This window comes from Sus scrofa, chromosome 13, assembly GCF_000003025.6.
Source record: "Sus scrofa isolate TJ Tabasco breed Duroc chromosome 13, Sscrofa11.1, whole genome shotgun sequence".
NCBI classification, from domain to species: Eukaryota; Metazoa; Chordata; class Mammalia; order Artiodactyla; family Suidae; genus Sus; species Sus scrofa.
The window spans coordinates 44994373-45018498 of record NC_010455.5 but is presented as its reverse complement, the minus strand read 5'-3'; the positions used below and the strand labels follow the sequence as shown (position 1 = coordinate 45018498).

The 24126-nt window shown below is 40.4% G+C and overlaps 1 protein-coding gene across 5 annotated transcripts in view; it reads right to left on the bottom strand.

Moving 5' to 3' along the window:
* The window catches only part of SYNPR (synaptoporin), a 323587-nt gene that overhangs the window by 146312 nt on the left and 153149 nt on the right, over positions 1-24126 (bottom strand). The window contains exon 1 of one of the 5 annotated variants that reach the window (XM_021069170.1): positions 20338-20720. The exons of 3 other annotated variants lie outside the window; for them this stretch is intronic. In XM_021069170.1, coding sequence (XP_020924829.1) covers positions 20338-20361 — 24 coding nt within the window. In that variant the 5' untranslated portion in view covers positions 20362-20720. Of the gene's footprint in view, positions 1-20337; positions 20721-24126 lie in introns of those variants that run through there. One more of the 5 variants, XM_021069172.1, reaches the window with a different exon arrangement.

The following is a 24126-nucleotide window of genomic DNA, read 5'->3' as shown; positions in this document are numbered from 1 at the left end:
ATGTTTCCTGGGAAGAAATGGTAGACAAATGCCAGAGGGAAGCAGAAAGAACTGTGTAATGTAGAGTTTGCTTCATAGGAAGCAGATCTCATTAATGATTATGCAATCATTTACTAATGCTGCAAGTTCAATGAAACATTGGCGATGTAACAACAAACCCATTTAACCAGTATGGCATTAGGACTCCAGGCTTAATGAGTATTTAAAGGCTGTGTTCTTTTTAAGGTGACTCTTGGAACCCATGGGAAGAACCTCCTTTGAAATGTGCTGCATCTCAGCCCAAGGTACCTCCTTCTGTCCCACCCCAAGAGTCAAAAAACCTGAAAGGCCCCCTGCATTCTTCCTTCATCGCAATCATTCAGTTATCTGGCTTCATTGGTTCTACATTCTTCATACTGATTACAGTTTCTCTATTCACTTGCTACTGCTCTAGCCCAGGCCACCATCCCCACCTGCCTTCTGTCTTTAGGTCTCTGCCTCCCTCTCTGGCCTCAGCTTTCAGTACTTATTGTGAACAACAAATTACTTACAATCCATCTCACCATATTATTAGTTGTTCTTTGCCTATAAGCCCTCACCTATGTGTCTGTCTTTCCCTAGGGTGCCTTCAGCAACTCTGTGTTTTTAAGTCTCTGTTCAAGTGCCACTTTTTCCATGAAGCAATTCTTATATCAGTCTTTACAATTTTGTGGTAGACAGAATAATGACTGGGCCCCCTCCCCAAGATATCCATGAATTATCTCCTACCATGTTATTATCTTACACAGTGAAAGGGACTTGGCAAATGTAATTAAATTAAGGACCCTGAGATTATCCTGGATTATCTGGGTAGGCTCAATATAAGTATACAGGTTCATAAGAAAGGGAGACAGGTAGGTTAGAGTCAGGGAAGATGTGATGACAGAAGCAGAGAGGAGAGAGAGAGAGAGAATAAAAGAGAGAGAAGGAATTTAAATATGGCTAGAACAGACTACAGGTTTTGAAGATAAAAGAAGGGGCCACAAGGAATGCAGAAGGCTTCTATAAATCAGGGAAAAAGCAAAAAACAAAACAAAAACAAAACAAAACAAAAAAACCTCCCCTAGAGCCTGCAGAAGGAATGCAATCCTAATGATACCTTGATTTTAAGGTTTCTTACCGCCATAGAGTTTCCACTGCAGTGTAGCAGAAACGAATCTGACTAGTATCCATGAGAATGAGGGTTCAATCCTTGGCCTCACTCAGTGGGTCAGGGATCTGGTATTGACATGGGCTGTGGTGTAAGTTGCAGATGAGGCTCAGATCCCATGTTGCTGTGGCTGTGGTGTAGGCCAGCAACTGAGGCTCCAATTTGACTCCTAGCCTGGGAACCCTCCATATGCCATTGATGTGGCCCTAAAAATGAAAAAAAAAAAAAAAAAGGTTTCTCACCTCCAGAACCCTAAGACAAATTTTCGTTATCTGTCAGAAAGGTTTCGGTAATTTGTGGTAACTGTGGTAATGGGAAACTAATATATATTCCCTGTATACACAAGATCCCTCTGTCTTTAAGTTTCTATTGGACACTTTATAGTTTATAACTTACATACCTTCCTCTCTTAACAAAAATGTAAACTCTTGAGGGCAGAAACCACATCTCTTGCATATTTATGCATGAGTGCAGGGCTAGAACCCATATGGCCATTCATTCATTCTTTTGTTTACTCATTTTCTCAAATACATATTGAATGTTTAACATGTACCAGACACTGCTATGCTCAGTAAATGCACTGAAGAGCAAAAACAAAGGCCTTTTGTCTTCAAGGATATTATAGTTTGATGGAAGAGTGAACATTAACTAAATCACTCTCCAATAATCCAAGTTGACTGAAGGATGTCTATAAGTGAATGAAGGGTACACAGGGTTGGCAGAGGGAATGGGACAGGCAAAACCCCTGTGGGAAGATGGAGCATTTGGGGAACAGATCTGGATGGAGGTAGGTGTGGGGCATGACAAGAAGGCCTGATCTGGAGAGGCAGACAGAGGCTAGCTGCCACATGGTTACAAGTTCTCTTAAAGATACTGACCTCTACCCTAACAGTAGAACACTACTGGGACATTTTAAGCAGGGAAGCTGGGTGAGCAGACTTGAATTTAGAAATGATCACTCTTGTCACTATGTGGAAAATGCCTTGGAGGAAGATATGGGTGGGCAGAAGAGTGGAAAACAGTGAGACCTTTTATGAGAAGTTGCAAGGGGACAAGGGAAAGTGAGACAGGTAAGAGTAGCGATAGAAGCAGACATATTGAAGGATACTCCAGAGGCAAAAATGATAGGATTCAGTGCTGAGTTGGATGTGGTGGGTAAGGAAGGTGTCCAGGATGGCTTGTTTGAATGAGGGAAGGCAGCCTATTCCTACAGCTTGGTAGTAGAGACCATTCTGTCAGGAGTAAGAGGTGACAGAGTCCATGTAAAGAACAGCTTAGGGACCCACAGTTTCCTTTCATACCCATAAGTATTAGTCTGTGTGGACTTGATAAATTCCAAGGCCTTTCTGTTTCTTAAAACAATAGAAAAAATATCTCCAAAAAGGGAGTAATTAAATGAAATCAGAGGTTTAATTCAATGGAATAAGTTTTCATTGAATAACTATTTTGCCCACATCCTGTCCTATGAGATCCGGAGAGTGCAAAAGGAGGATATGATGTGTTTCTCTACTTTAAAGATATCAGACTTAGCTGGAGAAGCCAACGCTAGTGCACATGAATACTGGGATTATGTAGGATGAAACGTAATTACATGGCAAAATATAGAGTGCTGGCTAAACATATAATGGAACAATAGGAAAGTGAGAAATCACTGACTACTGCCTTTCAGCTCTCTAGAGGAAGGAAAGTTGGTCTCTATGTGGCTTAGCATTTAAAAGGCAAAAAGGATGGAGGATAACCTGAATAAAGGAGAGATGCAGTTTGGAGTGTTTGGGGCCAGTATGTGGGGCCAAATCAAAAACGGGCTCTGGCAGGGAAATCTGAGCTGTGTGTAGCAGATCTTGGAGAGTCATGGAAGGTTCAAAGCTGGAGAGGGAAGAAATAAGTCAAAATTAGTTGGGAAAACTGTATGGGATGTTTGAGATGGAAGAACCATTGGCAGCAAGGAAATCGAGGAGAAATCTGAGTGGTCAAAGAGGAGGGTTTGAGAGATACTTGAGAAGGATTCCCACAGAACTTGGTGGTTTGGGTTATAAAGAAAGTGTAGAGAGAGAAGGGCATGAGAGGAGTACAATTAAAAGCCTGAGAAAATGACAGTGTTATTGCCAGGAATTGGATACGAGGAAAGGGAGACAGTAGTTAGGCCTGTTTTAAAGAGGTCTGAGTTCAGGTGAGATTGGGCAAGTAAGAATTCTTTGGAGGTGAGGGGAGAACCCTTGACTCAAGATTTAAGGGACAGTCACAGAAATCAGAGTTGAGTGCTGGATACACTGCAAAAATGGTGCTACCTTCATCAAGAGTTGTAGTCTATTTTTTCCAAGCCTTGAATCTGTGATGGCTTTATAGTCTTTGAACAACAGAATGTGATGAAAGTGACATTCTATGAGTTTCCAAGCTTAAGCCTACAAAGGGCTTGCAGCTTTCCTGCTCACTCTTGGAGTCTAAAGATTTTCCTGAGAACAAACTCAAGCTAGCCTCCTAAATGATGAGAGGTAAGTTGCCTAGTCATGGCCATTTTCCCAACTGAGAGATGGCTAATCTCTAGAAAGAGAACCACCTTACTAACTAGAAAATGTCCACAGATGCATCATGAGTGAGCCCATCAAGATCAGTAGACACACAGTCCAGCTCAGCTCAGGCCAACACGCTAACTCACAGAATCATAAATAGTATGGATTAAAGCCATGAAATTTTGAGGTGGTTTGTTACACTGCAAAAACTAACTGATACACAGAGAGATGGAGAGAGAGAAAGGAAGGAAGAAAATGAAGGTGAGAAAAGCAGAGGATAGTGCTAAGAAATATCACATAAATTCAAGGAAGACCTAATCTTGTTAGTAATGAGACTATTAATGTAATGATTCAATTACTTTATCATATATCAAAACCAAATAAAGTTTTAGTGTCCCAAATACCATGATTTTCACAAAAGGTACATACACAATTAGGATTCAATTACTTTATCATATATCAAAACCAAATAAAGTTTTAGTGTCCCAAATACCCTGATTTTCACAAAAGGTACATACACAATTAGGATTAAGGTAAGAAGAAAATTAATTGAGGGTCTTGAAAGGAGAGAACAATTCATAAGAAGTAGGTTGAAAATTCCTTAATTTAGAGTAACAAAAGCAAGCTGGGTAAGTCACCACCAAAGTTATTGTATTGAATGTGATCAATAATATCCAAGACATCAGTAGGAATAAGGTAATTATTCCATTTACCTGGCATGAATATAGCAGTAGAGCCTCCTTCCTTCCTGGACCAATACTTGCTAAATACTTAACGTGCCCCAATACAGTTTGAGCTCCAGGGGCCTGTATAATTTTTCAGGGGACTTTTCCCCTCTTTCTAAGGTACTATAAGTTAGAATTTGCTCCACTGAGACTTTATCCCTTTAATAAATGCAGGAGTTTAATGATTTTCTTATTCTGCAAGTTCTTTTCACTTCTTCCTATTTTCTAAATAATAAAGTCATTTTGTTAGATGTTGGGGCACTTGAAGCTCTCTTCAATCTTATTTTGACCTAATTTATTTTAGTAGATGCAAGAACTTCACCAAAGAACTTGTTAATGTACGAGCCTTCTGTGCTTCTTGTGCTATGCCTACTGGTGGGTTCTCACATGTCCTTAAGTTCTAGGGGGAAAAACAATGACCTATGAGGACTTTAAAGAAGAAAAATGAAATAATAAAAAGGGATCATTCTAAGTGGAAATATCAGTTCAAGAGACTGAAGTCGTCAGAATAAAAAACATAACTGGAATTGAAAACTATCTCTGGAAAGTCAGAATTTACTCAAAAAGAAAACACTGAGGGGTTTACCAGAAAGCTAATTCTTCTGTGAGAGAGGAAAAACAAGAGGGTTTGGGGCATGTATCAGAGCCTAAGATAACTTCTGGAGAGGTACTTTGAGGGAAGCAAGAGAAGGCATTCTTAGCTTAGAGAATGATGGCTCCAGGTAAGGAGAAACAAGCAAAGGCCCAGGGCACTGCCCACCTGACACCCACCTGGGCTTCACATAGCCCAGGTGAGCACACTGTTGAGGTGTCCCGCAGCAAAGAGGGGAGCTCCCCTGGGTCTGCTGATTCTGGCAGAAAATGAAAAGCAGTTTTGTTGGTATTTGTGTTTGGTCTTCATTGGCAGTGGATAGCTCCAATCTGTTTTAACAGCTGGGATAGGGCTTGGGATGAATTGAGGTAAATGACTTTAAGGCAGGGGAAAACAAAACAAACAAACAAACCCAAAGAGACTGTTGGCTACCCAAGAGGAGAGGCAAGGGAGGAGGGGCAACTTAGGGGTATGAGATTAAGAAATATAAACTACTGTGTTTAAAATAGATAAGCAACAAGGATATATTGTATGGCACAGGGAATTACAGCTATGATCTTGTAATAACTTCCAATGGAATATAATCTGTAAAAGTACCGAATTACAGTGCTGTACACCTTAGGCTAATATAATATTGTACATCAAATATACAAAAGGTAATCACAAACATATAAATAAAAACAAACACACCCACAAAACCAAACCAAAGAGAAATTGGTTCACCTGAGGAGTTTAAAGATCCTGGTGCAATGCAATGTTCCTGCTCAAAGAGCAAATTCTATATACTCATCACTTATTCATTCAACATTTTCTGAAGGTCTACTCTCTGCTAAGAACCATGACACAGAGACTCGGGAGTGACAGCAAAAAGAACAGGGTCTATTTGAGGTCTATTTCACAGTAAACAATATAATGGAAACAGGATAAAACAAGTGACTTTTAGCATTGAGATTATTTGAACATACACTTACAGCTATACACAAAGCAAAATGAGAGGAAAAAAGGGGGCATGCCTTTTGAGGTTTAGAAAAACTCACTCACAGTGTGAATAAATGTACAAATCACTTGGTGGATTCAGTAGAGCTTGACTATACCAACTTTTCACAAGAATTCTACATGCCATAAGAATTAACAATTTTTTAGAGGGAATAAAGAACAGTGACTAATCCAACAAGTGCAATGAGTAGGGTTTTTCATAGAGTTTCTACTGTGTTTGCAAACTATAAAATGTCATTATTATTTGCTAACACCATCAGGTCCCTCTACTTTCTAAAAAGTATTTTTTAATTTTAATTTTATTTTTTCTTTTAGGGCCACACCTGTGGTATATGGAAGTTCCCAGGCTAGGGGTTGTATCAGAGCTGCAGCTATGGTAACACCAGCTCCTTAACCCACTGAGCGAAGACAGAGTTTAAACCCTGATCCTCACGGAGACTATGTTGAGTCCTTTAATGTGCTAAACCACAATGGTAACTCCTTTATTTTTTTAAAATTGTGAAATGAGCACTTACTATGAGATCTGCTCCCTTAATAAATTTTAAGTGTATAAAAATGATAGTTGACTAAAATGCAATGTTGGCCATCAGCTCTGTAGAGCTTATTCATCTAATTTGACTGAAACTTTATGTCCAGGTTCCTCTCTACTCTTGATATGTTTTGATTTCTAGCTCCAACCCACCTGTATCTGGCAGACACCCTGGCTAACCATGATTAACTATCGCTCTTAGCTTGGAGGACCTGGAAAAATGAGACTAAAAGAAGATGCTTAAAAATTATGATTGTGGGGAAAACTGCCCTTCAATCACATTACATTATTTATGAACGGCTTTCTTTTTAACTGATAATCTTTAATTATACTTAAGTTGACACAGTTCTGGATAAATATCTTCCCTGTCAGAACTTTGGGGCCACAAATATTAGCAAGCCATGTGCACTATGTTTTTAGGATGGCTGAATAGGCTGGGTGTTTCCTATTGTTTTGGAAATTTTATATTCATATGTAGTTGGGGGAAAGAAATATAGCACTGTGTGTGTGAGTAACAAAGATGTGACCTATTATGACAGTAGAAAATTTCATTATTTCACTAGCAAGCAGAGTTTGAACATGGTAATGTGGATTTTAACCTCGATGTAATAAGATAAGAAAATTAATGAGGCTGTTCTAGGATCCAGAGGTAGACATGGCTCCATTGGAGCCCAGTTGTGCTCTAATTGTGCTGGAAAGATTCACAAAATAGTTAAAGCCAGTTCTGGTGTTCTTCTCTTTTCACATATTCCCTCTAATATTTTCATTATTAGAATGTAGCCTTGTTTGTGGACTAGCAAGAGAGTGAGAAGGAAGGACGTAACATCTTCGAGGTAATTTGAATGTTTGGCTGGTAGAATTCACTAGGATATAAGTCCAATTTTGAGTGAGTAAGAATAAACTCTTCCTAAATTTTAAGCAGAATTTGTTAAAAGAGAGGTATTAGGAATAAAATGCTTACAAAGGTTATTCTAAAATATAAGTAAATTTGCTTGGGAAAATTCCATATTTTCCAAATGGTTTTATAGCTGATGCTCCATGCCTCATAAATTCCATTTGCCATTATGTTATTTATCCCATTTTCATCCTCAGCACCATATTTAGACAATGGTAAGAGCTGAAACCTAAAATAACCTCAACAAGTTGTCACAATGCAGACCAATATCCTAGAGCCCTGACCTTTATTTCATGGAGGCTTTGTAGAGGCTGTAAAATAAGAAGAGGTACTATGGTAGAGTCCATGCTGAATTCAGGGAGAGAGGATTTAAGTTTGAGTCTTTCTATCAGCCTTTACCAATGGTAAACCCCTGGTCAACTGAAAATGGTGTTTCTGAGTCAAAGTTTCCCTCACTCGATAGAAAATTCAATACACAATTAATCTATTCGTTTCCTGAGGTTACTGTTAATATCACATGGAATGAACATGACTTTGTCAAGTGTGGGAAGATAGAAAGGTGGTACCAATGCTCACCAAGTCCCAAACCAATTTAAGTTTTTCAAATAGGCTTCACTATCAAGAAAACCTAAAGAGAAAATCCAAAAATTCACCAAGATGGAAAATTGTTATGTACACGTCTAAAAATTTTCTGTAGGCTTCCCTTGATAAAGTTACTTTTTAATTCAATTTATAAAAATACAAGTTTGGAGTTCCCATTGTGGCTCAGTGGTTGACGAATCCGACTAGGAACCATGAAGTTGTGGGTTCAATCCCTGGCCTTGCTCAGTGGGTTGGGGATACGGTGTTGCTGTGGGCTGTGGTGTGGGGTGCAGATGCAGCTCTGATTCGACCCCTGGCCTGGGAACCTCCATATGCTGTGGGAGCGGCCCAAGAAATGGCAAAAAGACAAAAAAAAAAAAAATACAAGTTTGAAAGAACAGCCCATCCCCTCTGCCTGATTTCTATGTCTCCACTATCTGACATTTTTTTCTCTTTGTTTATTCCCCTCCCCACCACCCACCATCTCTATCCTATTCAGTAACATATAACACTGCTGCATTTCCAATGCCTAGGAAAATTCCTTGCCGTTAGTAGAATCTTAATAAACATTTGTTGAATGAATAAATAAATGAATGAAATGATAAGATATACATGCCAGATTAAGGTAAATATCACTTGTAAAGTATTGGAAGTAGGTTTTTCTTTATGGCAACTAATCTATAATTTCATAATTATGTTATGACAGTATAGATAATTTAAGAGAAGTGATTTTATGATATTTCATTCAACAACCAACTATAAGAATTACAATTTATTTAGTGCAGTACTACATGCTATATACGTATACACTGTCGAGAACCTCACAACCTCAGTAGTGAGAATTCTTTCTTCACTTCACAGATGTATGTCACTTAAGAAAAAGTCACATGGCTAGTAGATAATGGGCGCCAGAATTTGAAACCAAAGTTTGGATGGTCCAAAGTATACATTCCACAGAGGTAATTCCTCCCAAAAAGGATTAATGAAATGTAAAAATTAAATGTGATTTAATGTTTGTCTGATAACGTCTTTACTGTGTCTTTGCTCCTGATAAACACCTCAGGAAGGATACTCAGTGTTCATTTGACAATCTCTTGGTTTTGAGGACATCATTACACTATATATTTTGGCATTTGCTGCTGCTCTGAGAAGTCTACTTTTTTTTTTTTTTTGGTCTTTTTGTCTTTTTAGGGCCACACTCACAGCCATATGGAGGTTCCCAGGCTAAGAGTCCAATCGGAGCTGCACACACTGGTCTACACCACAGCCATAGCAACACAGGATCTGAGCTGTGTCTGTGACCTACACCACAGCCCGTGACAATGGATCCTTAACCCACTGAGCGAGGCCAGGGATCGAACCCATGCCCTCATGGATGCTAGTCAGGTTTGTTAACCACTGAGCCACGACAAGAACTCCTGAGAAGTCTATTTTTAATCTAAGCATCATTTTAAATAAAATCCCCAAGTGATTCTGATGTAAGTGGTCTATGGACCACACTAGGAAAAAATGATTCTAGAGGTAAAAAAGAGACTCAGAGTTTCTATAGAATCTTCCCAACAGCTTCGGGCTCTTATTCTCTGGGGCAATGCTAATTCTACCCATAAGGATGCAGAGCGAAGAAAATCTGGGGAGGACAAACAACTGGTCAGTTAGCATCAGGAGCAGATCTGGAGGCCCAATCTTTTAGCTTGTTCTAGAGATGAGCTTTAATGCTTACTTGCGCATCTGAACTATGTGGAGATCAACTAAATGTGGACTTTAGTACTCTGTAGGTCTAGGGTAGAACCAGAGATTCTGCTTTTCTAATGATCTCCTGGGTAACACTGACGCTGCTGGTCCTCAATCCATCCTTTGAATAGGAAGCTGTAAAAGCAGCTGGTTGTCTCCCTTGAAATATGCTTAAGGATATTTAAGGACGCAATACTCCTCGTCACACAAGCTCTGATTTACTCCAAGATAAATCATTATATTTCTTAATCACATATGCATTAAAATAATCCTCTTTCTTCCCATTCTAGAGTATTTTCCAGAATATGAACCAAATGAGGAATATCCTAATCAGCCTTTCAGTTATCATTACATTTAAGAGCCCAGGCTTGGGGTCAAAGACACCTAAGCTATAGTTTCAGAAACATCACTTATAAAATGTGTGACCTTGGACAAGAAGCTCAGGGTCTCTACATCTCTTTTCCCCATCATGAAAATAATAACAGTGACCCCTCAGGATGCTGCTGTGAAGGTGCAGACCTAGGGACGTGCAGAGCACAGGGTAAGCAGTAAGTGTTGCATCAGCGTCAGCTATGTGAACTCTTAGCATCTTGTCCTGCTGTGTGACCCTCATTCCCATATTCTTAGATTTATGAAAGGAGACTATGCCCTTCAGGATTTTATGGGCTCTAATCCTTCCCTCTTTGAACTCCCTTAAAGGGTTATTACGAGGATTAAATGAATTAATATGCATGAAATACACGAGCTGTGCCTATCACATAATTAGTACCTAAGATGGCTTAGCTTTATTTTTAGCACCTACTACAATGGTAATTAACTCACTTTTGAGGAATTTTTAAATTGCCTCTTCCCCCACTAGACTGCAAATCTTAGGAGAGTAGGGACTACATCAGTTTTAGTCACCTCTGTATCCTAAACCTTAACACGAGGCCTGGCTGTATAGTGGCCAGGTGTTTACTGGCTCAATAAATACAGCAGAAACATACATGAATGAATGGATGAGCAAATAAATGACTGAGAAAACATTCTTGCTTCCTGAGGAGATCCATAGGGGAAAAAAGGTGTGAGAAACACTCTTAGGGTTTTAGAGGCAGTGGGAGTAGAAAGGTAGGCACACTGGGGAACTGGTCTGGGGAGGGTTAGATGATGTGTCTTCCAAACTCTTCGGATGATGAGGAATTTATAAATACCAGAGGTGAGTTGAAGAGAAGGAGTCTGGCAGGGGACTGCCAGCAGATAATGCTCTTGGAAAAAATATGAGCTAACTGAGTTTTCCAACGAAATGTGTTGGGAGATGCTTTGAGGTGAATAAAATATGAGAAGTGAGAAACCTTTGAATTTCCTGCATCTGGGGCTAATGAGAAACCCAGGGCAGCCAGCAAGATGTTTTTCCTGAGTTTGGATCCTTAGGGAGGAGGAAAAAAATTGGAATTTGTCAGCTCTCCAAGGGGCTTTTGGAATCATCTGGAGAGAGGAGAGGGTTAAGATCAGAGGTCATGTCAATCCCCTCCTCCAAGACCCCACAGCAAATGTGTTATGCCTGGACAGATGGCAGTGAAAGGGTTCTGAGGAAGGAGAAAGGAAAATATAGAAGCATGCCTTGAGATGAGCTGATCATAGGGAACTGCTTTATCCATATTACGTTTGGTTTTATTACAGTTATTCTTCGGTGAAGATACTCTGTCTCTGCAATTTATAATATGGATATAAATCTCCCCTTGAGATGGAATTACCCATCAAAGCATTTCTAGACTCCTTCAGACCCATCCCATAAATACAGTCATTTTCTCGGTAGATGGGGAGGCATTTCCTCTAACCTCATGCACTCATCAAGAGCACCGAATGAAAACTGATAGCAGTCTGAACTTTGATTACAGAGGGAAAGAAATAATATGATTGTCTAGGTCTATGTGGTCTTAAAAGGGTTTTCCCATATCATTTATGAAAGCAATCCTCTCCAAAACTCTGGGAAGGGATTAATGATCTCCATTTTACAAATGAAGAAACTGAGGCCCAGAGAAAGCTAATGATTTGTCTAAGACCATGAATATCCCTAAGTGGAATATGGATCTATTTCCTCTCATTCTAAGTTCAGTTGTTTCAGACAATGCAGGCAGAAAACAGTGCTCTGCCAGAGCAATAGGCTTGAATGGTCTTGTATCTTGGATATCTTGGCAAAAGTGCCAAGGGTCTCAATAGTTACAGATATCTTTTCTTTAAAAATTATTAATATTATTTTTTTAATTTATTTTTTCCCACTGTATAGCAAGGGTATCAAGTTATCCTTACATGTATACATTTTTTTCCCTCACCCTTTGTTCTGTTGCAACATGAGTATGTAGACATAGTTCTCAATGCTACTCAGCAGGGTCTCCTTGTAAATCTATTCTAAGTTGTGTCTGATAACCCCAAGCTCCCAATCCCTCCCACTCCCTCCCTCTCCCTCCCTTTTCCATTAGGCAGCCACAAGTCTATTTTCCAAGTCCATGATTTTCTTTTCTGTGGAGATGTTCATTTGTGCTGGATATTAGATTCCAGTTATAACTGATATCATATGGTATTTGTCTTTGTCTTTCTGACTCATTTCACTCAATATGAGAGTCTCTAGTTCCATCCATGTTGCTGCAAATGGCTTTATGTCATTCTTTTTGTGTATATATACCACCTCTTCCGAATCCAATCATTTGTCGATGGACATTTGGGTTGTTTCCATGTCCTGGCTATTGTGAATAGTGCTGCAATGAACATGCAGGTGCATGTGTCTCTTTTAAGTAGAGTTTTGTCTAGATATATGTCCAAGAGTGGGATTGCGGGGTCATATGGAAGTTCTATGTATAGATTTCTAAGTTATCTCCAAACTGTTCTCCATAGTGGCTGTACCAGTTGACATTCCCACCAACAGTGCAAGAGGGTTTATTCTTATTTTTAATTGAAGTATAGTCATTTACAATGTTGGCTTCATTTTGGGTGCACAGCCAACTGATTCATACACACACACACACACACACACACACACACACACACACACATATATATGTATATATACACACACACATATATATACATATATATACATTATATATTCTTTTCCCTTATTGATTATTATAAAATATTGAGTATAATTCCATATGCTATACAGTAGGTACTTGTTGGTTATCCATTTTATATAGAGGAGTGTGTTTATGTAGTCCCAAACTTCTAATTTATCCTTTTAACAGTTCATCAGATGATCAAGGATGCGGGTTCAGGTAAGGTGGAGGCCCTCTCTTGGAAAGCCATGCATCTACCCAAGCTCAGGTGCATGCATGATAAGCACTATTGCAAACTACTATTGTCTTTAATGTCTACCACTATTTTAAAAATCCATTTCTGGTATGTGCCAGATCCATAAACTGGCCTTTCTCCATCGGCAATGATTCCTCAGCTCACTGGGCTGGAAGTACACTGAGCCCTGCTCTTATCCTTCTGTATGGAATTCACCATGAGGCCTGGAGAAATACAACTCACCTTTTGGGATCTCAGTTTCATAACTTAACAAAATTAAGTTTTAATGTTTCACCGTCACCAGGAAATGGTCCGATGGTGTGAGGAAGTTATCTTTTCCTGCTGGCACGCTGACTCATACCGTAGGTGCATCTAAACTTCATAAGCCATGCCCTATCCACTCTACCCATCTTGAAGGCTTCCTGTGGCTCTTTTGATATATGGGTCCACGTTCCCTGAACTACTGAGGAAACCCTAAGAGCTCAAAACAACCTGGTTAAAAATATTGAGTAAGGAGTCAAGCCTGTGGACCTCCAGACACTGCTACACTGCCATTATTTCCAAAACAGTCTCCAAGAGAGAGTGTGCTTTAAACATATTTTTGTTTTCTCATTAAAGTTTATAATACTATAGAAGAACATCAGATATTTTTAGTCAGGACACATGAGTGTGAATTTAGGTCCTATCCATTATTAGTTGCAAGAAGGTAGGCAAATAAGGATTCTAAACTTCCATTGATTCATCTCTTAAAAGGTTATATTTTAGTATCACCTCATTTGTTGATTGCTGGAATCTAATGAGGCTCTGTAGGGAAAGTGAACCTGGTAAAGTGTTAAGGAGAAGTAAAGGACAGACTAGTAAAAAAAAAAAAAAAAGAAAGAATAAAGGAGTTGCCATCGTGGTACAGTGGAAACAAATCTGACTAGGAACCATGAGGTTGTGAGTTCGATCCCTGGCCTCGCTCAGTGGGTTAAGGATCTGGTGTTGCCTTGAGCTGTGGTGTAGGTCACAGACATGGCTTGGATCTGGCATTGCTGTGGCTGTGGCGTAGGCTGGCAGCTGCAGGTCTGATTAGACCCTAGCCTGGGAACCTCCATATGCCGTGAGTGTGGCCCTCAAAAAACAAAAGACGAAAAAAAAAAAAAAAGAAAGAAAGAAAGAAAGAAAAAGAATTAAAGAAGATTTACTTGTCTTTATTAGACAAGTTGTACAGAATATGTGGGGAGAACCACTCAAAAATCCTGGAGCAAAGCATGCAGCAGAGTATCTGAAAGTAGAAAAGTAAAAATGTGCAGGGAAGACTCAGTCAGAGCTGGTGCTAATTACTCAGTTTCTTGCAAGATTTTAATGAAGAGATGTTTGGCATTGTCTGGAGAGAATTCTGGTTCTCACCACTTGGCGGGGTCGGGGTGGGGGGCAGTTTGCTGCTGACATCTAGTGGGTAGAAGTCAGGGATGCTGCGTTTAGCATCATCCTGCAATGTATAAAACAGCCCCCACATCAATGAATTTTCTAGACCAAAATGTTCATAGTGTCCAAGCTAAGAAATCCTGGCTTCCTAGAAGTTGGATGAATTTAGAAACTAATATATCATACTTATTCAAGTGCTCTAGCACCTAGTGCTATACTTGACACGAAGTGGACACTATATATATTGAATTCAAATATATTTATGAATATATTTGCAGAATAAATGAATGACTGAATGAACACACAGAGAAAACCTGATAATGCCAATTAGGTCTAATTCATATTGCCAGTGAAAATCTTATGTCCTCTAGGCACACTCTCTGTTTATTCTTCTATTTTCTTTACTTTTATATCCTGTTGAAGATTCTTCCCTTTCAGTCCGTTCCCAGCACAGGCAAGCATGAGAATAGCCTATCAAATCCAAGGATGCCTGAGAGTAATAAATAATGCTTAGAAGACACCTGCAAGACCTCCCCTAGCTCCCCCCTTCAGACCATTCCATTTCAGCCAGACAGTAATCACATCAGTAAATAAATGGATTCACTTTCGTTCCTTCACTGAGCATGAACAGACAGAACCAAAAGCACATATTTCCTGCAAATGTCTTACTAGAACAGTTCAATTATGCTTTTAAAAAGACACATCCTGGGCCATGAAAAAGAAACTAGGTTTAGATGAGAAAATGGAAAATGAAGGCATTTAGTTCTGAGAGTGCAGATATTATGTCTATCTGTTCATCATGGTATCTCCCACGTCCAGAATGGTATCTGGCACATGGCAGGCATCCTTAAATAGTGCATGAATGAAAGAATAGCCTGGTGACATTAACACTCCAATCTTTCCCTCAAATCTGCTCCCAAATAAAAAAAAAGATTTTTGGTGTCAACCATTCATTCTTACAGGAAGGCAATTGGGATGCCAAATTATATCCATCTTCCTTCCTTAAGGAGTTCCAAAGCTAGATAGGTTAATCATTCAGAGGTGGATGTCAATATGGTGATTTAAAAAGTCCATGTAGGAGTTCCTGCTGTGGTGCAATGGGTTCAATGGTGCCTTGGGAGTGCTGGGACTCAGGTTCAATCCCTGGTCCAGCACAGTGGGTTAAGGATCCAGTGATGCCACAGCTGCAGCTTAGGTTGAGACTGTGGCTCGGATCTGATCCCTGGCCTGAGAACTCCATATGCTGTGGGATGACCAAAAAAGAAAGATAAAAAAAGTCCTTGCAGTAATAATCTATATTGGGCACAAATGTTCTTAAAGCCATACTGTACCAGAAATAAAACAAGCCTAAAATATTTGTCATATCATTGCCAGAAAGCCTAGAGGGAGACAATGCATGGTAATTTGGGAGGATTTAAAGATTCTTGTAAGCATGGATAAAGAAGTCACATGGGGATCATCAATAAGCCCAACATGCCAGTCCCTAAAGGATCCCAAATGACATGATTACCCAATTATATTGGCCAATCCAAAGCTCCACAGTGAATTAATGCCCTGTGTTGGGAATAAGTTTTCCAGAAAGTGTAGTGGAATGCATCTGAAGGTGCCCAGGAACCATTTTCCATTAGGACTTCTGGCTAAAATCTGTGTTTAAAAATGATCACTGTAAAATATATTAATTATGCAGATCCATTAGTCTGCAGAGAGACTGAGGTGTTTCCATTTTCGACTCACCCTTAATCTTTAAACATTTCAAGACACATCACTGACCTAAAGCCTCTTCTAGAGGATTGAAGCCTTCATGTGCTCCTTTTGGGCTTGACAACCTCCCTGATTTCATTTTCTTAGACAAAGATGGAAAAGGACCACCAGCACTGTTTGTACACCAGCTTACAATGTTTGATAACGAATTCAAGCCTCGTCCAACACTCATTCTGTCTTAACACCAGATGCTGTCTCCATACTTAACAGATCATTTTTAAGCTCTTATGGATCAACGTGTTCAATTACACACATCCACAGCCAAAGAAAAGGCAGAAGGAAACACAGGTAAGATGAAATACAATCTGTACTATGATTTATTTTGGATTTGGTCACCTCTAGGAAGAAAGCTCTATCTTAGAGAGGGAAACTGATGAATTACAAACTTTCTAAAATTGTCTCTAAGCTTAGTTTTAAAGGATATGCCTATATTGGATGAACATGGGGGCTGAATACAACATATTTCATTAAAGTAAAAGTGCCCATTTGATCACTATTAATATATTTAAAAATTCTCATAAATGCTGTTGGAAAAGGCAGATTGATTTAAATTTCTTTATCCTGACTGGCTCTAAAACCATACTCTCTGATTAAACCACCCAACTATTATTTTTTTCAAGAGCAAGAAAAAGAGGTAATAGAGAATCAATAAGTTACCAACCTCTGACAAAAAAAAGATGACCATTCTGGAAACCTAACTTACTGAATGTTGCATTTTGAACTCTTGACTACACCAGAGGGAACTCAAAAGCTATTGCTATTAGATGCAGCTGACCACACCAAGAAGTCAATCTTGTGTCAATAGTTCAAAACTTGACTTTTAATGCTCCCGATTTGTGATGGGTTGTTTTTGTTTGTTGGTTCATTCATGGTTTTAGATCCCTCTGGTTTGGGGTGAAATATGGCAAGAATGCCCTCGGCTAGGTTCTATCCTCTAATAACATTTTCATCACTCAACATCCTTTCTCTCTCACTTAGGGAAGGAAACGCAGCATCTCACAGACTCACCTTGCAACGGGTGGGCCCTGCCTCTAGTCTGCAAACTGCCAGCGGAGAAGACATTTCAAACATTGATTCTATGTCAGTCACATTTTCCTCCTAAAAGATCTATTTGAATTGTATTGGCTTAAATGGCTTTCAAATGGGGAGTTCAGTGCTCAGGTGCAAAAGAATGCATCTGGGGATCCTGAATTTCAACTTTGTCACGCTTCTCAGCATCCTTATTGGCAGCTGTTTTTATTTTTTAATTACCCAGGTGGTATAGACACTTTGCAATACTCTACCTGAAGCACCACCTCAGCCCTTTCCAGATGTCTAAAGGGTGTACGAAAATCATACTAGGAGTGAGTAAAAAAAAAAAAGTAAGAATTCTACAAATTCTCCATAAATACATCAATTCAGTAGCAGTTGCTTTTTATATTTTGCATCAGTGACAAGCCAGATACCTTGAAGTATGGATATTTGTGTTATTGTCACATCTTTATTTTGACTGTAGGCTCAAAAGACTAAAACTCAAAGGGATGGATTTCTTTTGCTCAATTAAAAAAGCTATTTTAACTTAGCCACCTTTGCATAGAGTTTTTGCTAGGCTGGCTCCTTTTCCTCTTATCCACATTTTTTGAGCTGCCCAAGTTGTGTGGAAATATAATACCTGTTCTCTAGTTTCAAATGCATAATTAGCTTGGAGTCACAAAAGCACAGTCTGCGAAGAAGGGTCCTATGCAGCTTCAGGAGGGGAAAAGCACTCATGAAATATGGTGTGTTATTGGAAGCCCCTGTAGATCACTGCAGCCTTGGAGTTGTTTGTAGATTGTACTGATGATGTGAGATCCTGGCTGAGGGGAGAAGTGAAGAGCTTGACTCTGGAATGAGCTAGCCTGGCTCTGAGCTTCATCATCATCACTGTGTTGCCTCAAACAAATCACACACTTGCCCTCTGTCTCTGTTTTCTTATCTGTGAAACAGGGAGGTCATGTTATCTGTCTCCTGGGGTGTTTGTGAAGATGGAAGGAAATGAACCATGTAAAATGCTTAGCATAGTGCCAGGCATACAGTAGATACTCACTAAATGCATTCTTCATCTTGCTAAAAAGATTAAACAGTCTCATGGTGAAATAAAAATTTTCTTTGTTACTCTCCCCAACATGGCACAGGTTTTTATTTCTTGGAAAAGGTTACAGCGGTTTTTTTGGCTATGGCACTCTGGACTTTTCCAAAGTGATGCTTTTAAGACCAGGCACACTAATCCTAAGTCACACAAAAGGTCTTGACCTCTTCAAGATACAGGTGCCCCATCACCCTTAGGACATCTGTGCATGCAAGCATGCTTGGAGCCCTAACAGTTTTGCAAACTGGCAACCTGGAGGAAAAGACAGATGTTTCACCAGCAGGGGTCCACTCCCCTCTCACATTTTCATTAATTTATATTACTAAACAGCTTGAGAGGATGATAAACTCCATTTAGAACTAAAAACTTTGTATATATCCTGTTACAACAGCCAGGTAAAGAGAAAGGAGACAAAAATATTAAGGGATGTTGGGGGAGTGAGTGTGGGTGAGACAGAGATGAATGATCAGAGCTGTTGAGTTTACTTGGCAGTAAATGCCAACGGCCCAAGGATAAAAGTTTTTTGTTTTTTTTTTTTTTTCTTCAAGAAACCATCAACTAGGGATCACTTGGTTCCAGTGAGGGTTTATGGCATCGAAGGCCGTTATTAGGTACATGCTTATTGGGACCATAAGAGGCAACGTGAGCTCAGATGGGTTTGTTGAAATAGAACTTTTTGAGGCTAAACTAGATTAACCAGGATTCAAAATTCTGTTTCTCTGAATGAGAAGTTTCATTCCATCTTGCAAAGGGTGCGAGGGGCAGAATTCCCCAAAGAAACAGACATGAGGACCACATCCCTAGATTCCTAGACACTGTATTCCCATGAGATGCCCCAGACCACTTCAGGATCTGAATCATTGCTTTTCTGAAAAAGATTCTATGCCTAAGAGGTCTAGGCATACATGACCTTCCCAACTTTACTTTCAAAATCTCCAGAAAATATATAACCAGATCTCCTCTTGCTTCTTAGTCAACAGTGCCTTTAACCTTCATTATAAAAATATCCTCTTTTTCATCATGAAAAAGACTATACAGATTTGTTGATGGTGTAACAAAAAGAGGAGATGAAAGCCTCAGTTTGTTTCTATTAGAGAAATTACTTAATCACCTTATCATTTCTGACTAGGATAATTATATTAATAAACTTTCTCTCAGACTCTTGAATTAACAGTAAAGAATTCAGACCCTCTAACACTCTCCGGAAAAAAATAAAAACAAAGCAGTTAACCAGGTAATGCTTTTAAAAATCATTATTAGCAGTGATAAGCAGATCGTGGTTTTACACTAGTTGGAATTTAATAACAGCAACTTTTCTCTTGATCAGCTTCAGATATAGAAACACAACAGCCAGGGCTGGGCATCTGACAGATGGTGGCACAAATACACAGTGGAAAGAAAGAGAGAAGGGAAGCAACAGCCACTTGTGATTATATCTTTTCATGGAATGCTGGAGATTTACTTTAATGATCTAAATACTTTCCCTAGATTCAGTTCTTTTAAAGACGCATGAACCTGATCTTAGAGGAAACTCATCTTATCCATCCTACCTTGATTTACAGACCTCATGAAATTAGCACACCCCTTTTGGCACAGTATACAGTATTTAGTACCTATTTCTAGAGTTTAAGAAATTCTTGGTCTGATGCCGAGGAAGAAACTTTAATTAAAATGGTATGCAGGTTATGGCACAATGAATATACTTAAGATATTAAACACTCCTGGTGGGAGGCAGAATGACATTACATTTTTATGAAGCCAAATATAAGTTCGCTTAAATAGTTTCCTTACTCTGTTCAAAGAAACCTGGCACATCCTTCAACAACTACGGTAAGTGACACACTATCACACAGCACAGCTCTTCGGCTGAAACATATGAATACAAGCAAGGAAAGTGAAAAAAAAAAAAAAAAGACGTTATCACCAAATATCTCAAAAAATGGTATTTGGAAAGATAAGTGACTGTACAGCCTAAATGTGTCTATGAAAACACACACACACACACACACACACACACACACACACACACACACACAGAGCTGTAAATCAAGAGAGATATAAACTTACCGGAGCAAATATCACCATACACATTTACAAAAGAATTGATAATCCAACTTCCCTCTCCTGAAAGAAAACAGAGGCTGTCTCATACTAAAAACCAAGCGTCTCTGTCCACAGCACCAGCCACTGGTCCCTCTTTTTATGAAGCAAAGGAGGAGAACAAGAAAATCAATGAGGAGGGTAAGTGAGATGTTATACCAATCAGGTAGCAGCTTCTGCCTTATTTGCAGAGAGATGGCAAGACGGTCATATTATTAGACAGTGACAACCCACAGCCGAAGTACAGCAACCTGATACTTCCCTCTGGTGAGAGGCTGACTGCTTTGCGGGAGGTGGTTACCATCCCACACTTGGCTCTTTGCTCCCAACTGCAAGTGCAGGACCGCTGGCTTTGCGCAAAGCTGGCTGCACCACCCAGGGAGAACCATTTCCCCCTTGACTCCACAAGCCCCCTCCTCTCTCAACCCTGTGCTTAAAAACAAAATGGGAAAGAAAAAGGAGCTGGGATCTTCTGTGTCCAGGGTGAGGGTGGGAAGCGGTGGATTTATAAAATCCTTGTGAATAGATTTGCATAGATTAAGGACATATGTATATGTTTGTTTAAAAAATGGCCCTCATTTTTATGGAAATGCATGGATGTTATGCCTGATTCCCACTTGGGAAAGCCACACACCATCCATAAATAATCATTAAGGTGGTGGTGCCGGGAGACGGGCTTTTCAAGCTCTGGCAACTGGGGAAGGGAAGAATGAGGACTTGGTAGATTATTTGTCCCAGGAGTGTGACTTCAAGTCTCCCCGGCCAAATCTGAAAATCAAAAAGATGACAGAGGTTTCCATAAGACCTGGGTCTGCTTTATCTACAAACAGGCCTTTGCAGGAGGGAGATGAGCGGACGAGTTCCAAGGGCTGAAAACATCCTGAGGCAACATGTTTTGTGGGATTGGGACGGGATTCATGGAGAGGCTGCCCATGGGTTAGAGGCTCTCCCCACACTGGCTTCCTGAAGGCCCCTTCCCTCAGAGGGCAACAGCACAGCAAAGGAGGAAGAAATCCACAAGCTTCTTCCCCTCTTTGCTCCTCATTTCAGGATTCCACTCAGTACAGGAAGCGTGTGAGGTTGGCCCTGGCGTCTCTGCTTTATCTTTCATGTGGTTGGTGATGGCCTGACTGATACTCCCCTGGGCTGGCCAGGCTTTATCTTGGTCATTATTAATTCAGAATCTGTCCTGAGTCTTTCTCTAGGTCCCTCTCCCTTTCTCTCTCCTGCACACACACCAGCACTGGCACCACCGCACCAAGCATCCGCGTCACCAGCTCCTTCTTTCTTTTCTTCCCTCTCTAAACACACAGCAACAACTCGAGGAGCCTGGGGGACCAAATAAACCAAGCCTGATGAGTTGTCAAGCAACCTGGGTTCCACTGACTTGTCATGTGATGCGGGGAGTACCACAAAGTCTCCAAGCCTCAGTGTGTCCTCTGTGAAATGGGCATAATAACTCCTCACAGAGCTGTTGGTGGACTGGAGAGGAACACATTACAAACAGCTAAGGCAGTGCTTTCAAAGCACATGTGATCGGGGCTCAGCATCCTCCAGCCCCCTCTCTCCTCTTCCTGCCATGTGCCTGCCTCTCACACAGAATGCTCCAGAATACTGGTGGGAGCTTCCAACTGTATGTGGCCCCTTTGAAATTCTGATGGGAATCTCATCCTTCCACATCCCTTCCCCTCTCTGCCACCTCTCACCTGCCAAGTGAAAAATCACTGCATTTCAAGGAGAGAAGTCACTCAGGGGAGTAAATTAAGCAAATGAACACAGTCAAAGCAGGAAAAAAAAAGGCTAGGAACCACCAGGCATTTCTGTTAGCATTCAGTAAACATTTGTGGGATAAATGAATGAAAGATGCACCCATAGCATTAAAGCTGGGTTTAAGAGGCCACGGGTCCAGCCACACACCTGTGGGGCAGAACCATACCTAAGCATATCTTTAGAGGGCAAATGAGGCATTTTCATTCATTTTGAATGTTAAGAGCCCTGTTTTTACTGAAAGCAAAGAAGTTTTGTCTTCCAAGGCAATCATGTCTTGAAGTATCTGCTTGTGTCATGTACTATGCTAAGATTTTTGTTCTTTTTTGTACAAGTGTGTTATCCTATGTGGACCTCACAAAACTGCAAAGAGTTACAATCTTCATTCCAGTTAACCAAAGAGGGAACCAAGACCCAAAGAGTTAAGTAACTTATCCAAGGCACACAGTCAATAACTGGCGCAGCCCAGATTTCAACTTAGCTGGATGCCAGGCATCAAGCTGTTAACCTCTCTGTTCTCGATGCCACATGGCAGCATTTACACTTTTATTTATTCAGCCAAAGGGTGTGTACAATCCATATATGGCTACATGAACTCTGAAATAACTCCACTGCTCCTCCCAGTCCTCAGATTCATACCACAGAGACTGGGAACCCCAGGTGTAGACAGGGGTCTACTAGCCACCCAGGCTTGGCTTCTTTCTGGGTGGACTTGACCATATTCAGCCCCCTGGAAGATAGGCAATGTGAGGCTCATTCTTGGGATTGTGAGTGGTTTGCTCGGTGAGGCTGAGCATGTCCCTTCATTTATCCATGTTTAGGTTTTTTTGTATTTACCTTTTTTATTTTTAAATTTTTGGTCTTGCCTCAGGCATGTGGAAATTCCAGGGCCAGGGATCAAACCTGTGCCACCACAGCGACATGAACCACAGTGGTGACAACGCTGGGTTCTTAACCCACTGCACCACCAGGGAACTCTAGGTTTTCTCATGTTTAAATTGAATAGTTTCCACTGAATGATTCCCAAAGAGCTTTTGGGGGCAACTTTGACTAGATAATGTTCTAAGACTGTTGGTTTGATTCTGCTCTCCTGTTGGGGTAAGCTGTTCCTGTTTCCTGCTTCGTTTCAGATAAGGCATTAGCATTCTACTGTCCTCCTCCCCTCATCTCTCACCTGGACCACTGTGAGACCCCCAAGAGATCTCCTTGCTTTTCCTCTTATCTTGAGAAACCTGTTATCTAGATTGAGCTACTCAGAGTATAAATGAGATCGTAACTCTCATTCAAGAAAAATATTTCAATCATTGTCCAGTAGGCTTCAAGTAAAACTCCAACTTTTTTTTTTTCTTTCTTTCTTCTTTTTAGGGCCACACTTGTGACATATGGAGGTTCGCAGGCCAGGGGTGGAATCAGAGCTACAGCTGCTGGCCTACACCACAAGCACAGCAACGCAGAATCCAAGCCTCATCTGCAACGTACATCACAGCTCATGGCAATGACGGATCCTTGACCCAATGAGCAAGGCCAGGGATCGAACCCGCATCTTCATGGATACTAGTCAGGTTCATCAACCACTGAGCTATGAGAGGAACTCCTAAAACTCCAACCTTTACCATGATTTCAAAGTCTTCTCTGCCCTGGCTCCCATCTGCCCTTTTATTTTTATCTCATTCCCACTCTCTCCCTCCCTACTCCTCAGCCATAGTCTTGTATACCTCGGCACTTGCTATTTCTTCTGCCTAGAACAGTCTTTCCACAGATCTTTGCCTACTCTGTTCCTTTGTCATTGGATCCTTAGCTCTACTGTCCACTCTTGAGAGTGTCCTTCTTCCCTGACTACCAGACCTAAGACACCCTCTCTCCCCACTCTCTTTCACATTACCCTTTATTTTGCTGTTGTGGTGGTGGTGCTGGTGGTGGTGTGTGTATGTGCACGTGGGAGAGAGATACGGGGTTTTTGGTACTTCTTCTAACCCAATTAATTCTTGC